Source organism: Galeopterus variegatus, unplaced genomic scaffold, assembly GCF_000696425.1.
Source record: "Galeopterus variegatus unplaced genomic scaffold, G_variegatus-3.0.2 Scaffold1088, whole genome shotgun sequence".
NCBI classification, from domain to species: domain Eukaryota; kingdom Metazoa; phylum Chordata; class Mammalia; order Dermoptera; family Cynocephalidae; genus Galeopterus; species Galeopterus variegatus.
Window position 1 is genome coordinate 1 of NW_007727199.1, and position 3,608 is coordinate 3,608.

General features: G+C 53.9%; 1 protein-coding gene across 1 annotated transcript; it reads left to right on the forward strand.

The window, feature by feature from the left end:
• Positions 1-554: 554 nt before the first annotated feature.
• LOC103592099 (26S protease regulatory subunit 6A-like) lies at positions 555-2,507 on the forward strand (the record flags this gene model as incomplete). The annotated part of the gene is made up of 4 exons (XM_008574697.1): positions 555-754; positions 984-1,129; positions 2,057-2,138; positions 2,323-2,507. Coding segments are annotated over 4 exons (539 nt in total), but the record flags the coding sequence as incomplete, so codon positions are not given.
• Between the last annotated feature and the right edge of the window lie 1,101 nt (positions 2,508-3,608).

A 3,608-nucleotide genomic window follows, 5' to 3' on the forward strand; every position in this document is an offset into this window, starting at 1 on the left:
AAAAAAAAAATAGCAATCTGGCCACCTCACTCATATGTACCCACAGTCCTTCACACAAATAGACTCTTTCTGGGCCTCCCCATTGCTCCTTGGGAGAAATGCTGAGCTTGCTGTGGCCTGCAAGGCCCTGTGTAAGGCTGCTCCTGCTCCCCTCCAGCCTCATCTACCTGTCCCTACTTCCCCTGCTCTGGACTCCGTCCACGGTGTCCCCTCGGTTTTCAGGCCCACCCTGGCTCTTCTCTAGCTGGTCGCCCAGCCAGTGTGTTTTCAGCCTTCAGATCTCAGCCTCAGGGAAGCTTTTTAGGGGCTGACTGCCTAGCTCCCCCTTGTGCTCCAAGTCTGGGCCAGATCCCTGCACAGTATTTCTAAGCTTTAGCTCAGTTTGCAATCGCATGTCCATCTGGGTGATAGCCTGGGCAGTGGCTGTTTGTGCTCACTGTTTTGTGCTAGGCCTAGCACCTGATCCAAGTAGCCTCTCCGGTCTCTGAATACTGCATTCCACAATCAATGACACCTTTAATGTGCCAGCCCTGGGCTGGGGGCCCCAAGTTGAGCAAGAAATTTCCCTGCCCTGGGCAGGCTTCTGGTGGGTGGAGAAGGGAGGGCTCTCCCCACGCTGTGGTCTCACCAGTGTCTCGGGCCTCTGGGGTGCCCCAGCTTTGACAGTGAGAAGGCTGGGGACCGGGAGGTGCAGAGGACAATGCTGGAGCTTCTGAACCAGCTGGATGGCTTCCAGCCCAACACACAAGTAAAGGTGAGTATTATCACTTACTGGATGGAGAAAGTGAGGCTCAGAGGTCAGGGAACCGTCTCAAGTCAGCCGGCTAGTGAATGGTGGGGCTAGAATTATAATTTGGGCCTATCTTTAATGTCCCCTGCTGTCTCACCTGCACCCTGGGCTGCCTCTGCCTTTTATGACCATGACTGCCCATCTGTGAATGCCTTCCTCCTCAGTGCAAGTTGCTGCTTCTCCTGTTCCTCAGGTCATTGCAGCCACTAACAGGGTGGACATCCTGGACCCTGCCCTGCTCCGCTCAGGCCGACTGGACCGCAAGATCGAGTTCCCAATGCCCAATGAGGAGGCCCGGGCCAGAATCATGCAGATCCATTCCCGAAAGATGAATGTCAGGTGAGCACGGATGTGAGCAAGACGCTGTTGCTTCTCTTTGTACTGTGCTCCCCAGCCTCCGTGACCACCATCTCCCCCTCCCCATGCACACACAGCGCTGTTCCACACGCTGGCCTGTTTCTCCCCGGTTGCCTGACACAGTCTTGGTGGGGCCCAGGCCCTCATCTGGGTCCATTGCTTCTTAGAATCCATGCCCCTGCCCCCTCCCTAACACTCCCACCTGAGAGGCCAGGCCAGAGGGCCAGTTTCCCAGCCTCCCACACCCAAGCAGATGCACACAGCCCAAGCATGGCCCAGGGGAATCTAGCCAGGGGCCAGGTACACCTGAGTTCAGACCTACAACCTTTGCCAGGTGGTGTGGCCTCTCTAAGCCTCATTTGTATTATTTGGGATTTTGGCATAATAGCATTGTCCTCAGAGGGTTGTGGTGAGGATTAGATGTGACAGGAATGAGCACAGTGCTTGGCACGTGAAGAGGACAGTATAGTAGCAGCAGTTCTGTGCTGCTGTGGAGCCACTCTGCTGGGAGTATGTGAGACCGTCTTGTCTCCATAACCCCCCGTTCCCCTGCCTCAGACTCGGTCAGTCCCTGGAGTCTCCATGCAAATTTCTAGAAGGCTAGATAGAGCTCAACAGGCACTGGCTGGCTGGTTAGCTCAGCTGGGTTCGGATCCCCTTACCAGCCAGCTGCCCTCCCCTCCAAAAAAAAAAAAAGGGGCACTAGAAATACCCTAGTCCCTAGTCTAACCTGCTTTAACTTACCCTCTTTTGTCACCCCATCTTGTACTGAGAAGAAAACAAGGTGCAGAGGGTAAGGGACTTGCCCATGGTCATAGGACAAGTTGATTTTGCTGCTTGATGGGGGTGTGGGAGGACATCTGCCCCCTCCCCATAAGTAACAGTCTGTGATGTCTGCCCTCTCCCCAGTCCTGATGTGAACTACGAGGAGCTGGCTCGCTGTACGGATGACTTCAATGGGGCCCAGTGCAAGGCCGTGTGTGTGGAGGCGGTGAGTGGTCTGGTGGCGTGGGTGCATTGCTTCCTGCCTTCTTGCCCCTTCCCTAGACAGGACAGGGGTGGAAGGTGCTTGGCTGGTGGAGACTGCTGACGGAAGAGGTTGAGAAGGCCCAGGCTTCTGGGAGCAGGGATAGGGGTGCGGGTAGATGCCCTAGCCCTGTCTGTGCTGGCTGCAGGGCATGATCGCACTGCGCAGGGGTGCCACGGAGCTCACCCACGAGGACTACATGGAGGGCATCCTCGAGGTGCAGGCCAAGAAGAAAGCCAATCTGCAGTACTACGCCTAGGGGCACCCCCAGACCTGCCCCTGGTCTCCTGCTGGTTAAAGTTTGTAATAAAAGATGGCTTTGGGTCCCTGCCACCTGACTGTCTTGCCTCCCCTGAACTCTGGGTGGCTGAGTGGGGGCATGTGCAGGAGGCCCTTTCCCCAGGTGCTGCAGTCTGGAAACCTGAGACAGCTGTGGGCCCCAAACCAGTTGTCAGGGTGAGGCCCTTGGGGTGTGTAGGGTGCTGCAGCTGTTTCCTGGAGTCTTCACCAAAGCCTTGTGTCCCTCTTCATAGCCCCACCTCGCTGAGCTTCTAGAGGCTTGTGGCCCTGCAGTTCCAGAATGAAGTGCTTGAACAGAGGCCAGCCTTTACTTTCTTTCTGTGTTTTGATGCTGTGGCCCTAGTGCTTGTCTGCTTATAAAGCCAGGCTTTGGGTCTTTGGTCCTTGAAAGTTTTTCCTAGTTTCCTGGCCCCTGGATCTTTGTTTTTTTTTTTTTGGCCACTGGCTGGTACAGGGATCTGAACCCATGACCTTGGTATTACTAGCACCACACTCTCCTAAGTGAGCTAACCGTCCGGCCCACCTATTTCTCCATATGCCCCTATTAGCTCTTTTGGTCCATTTCCTCTGGCTGAAAAGTGAGCCTTGAACAAAATCTATTCTGAGAGCCTTCTAGGCCTGATCTTCTGTCCTGCTATGTTCTCTCCCACTCCAACAGGCCCCCTGTCCTCTCACACAGTTTGCTTTAGGATCTCGCTGATCCCTTCCTGTCCAACTTTCTAGCTCTCCCACCTCACATGAGCTAGTGTGGGTCACTATTCTTTGAGGGCTCATTCTATGCCACATGCTATACAGGTCTTAGTGCGTAATTTTATCTAATTATCTGGATAAACACTAATAGCGTATCCCCGCTTAATAGCTATGCTTAAGAAACTGGGCCGAGTGGTGGCTGGTGAAGACAGCCATGGGTTTGTTCCTTGGGTCTATCAGGCCTAGACCTGTTAGGTCCTTTAGTCAGTTATCTTGCTGGTAGGTGAAGCAGATATTACACACCTTCTAAGTGTTTTGCTGATAGAAATACTTAAAGCTAGGCACTGCTAGCTAAGGATGGAGCTGATGTGATGTTAACACCACCTATACCAGACTCCATGACACTGCACAGACTCTGCTGATCCTGGCCAATGGGCTACTAAA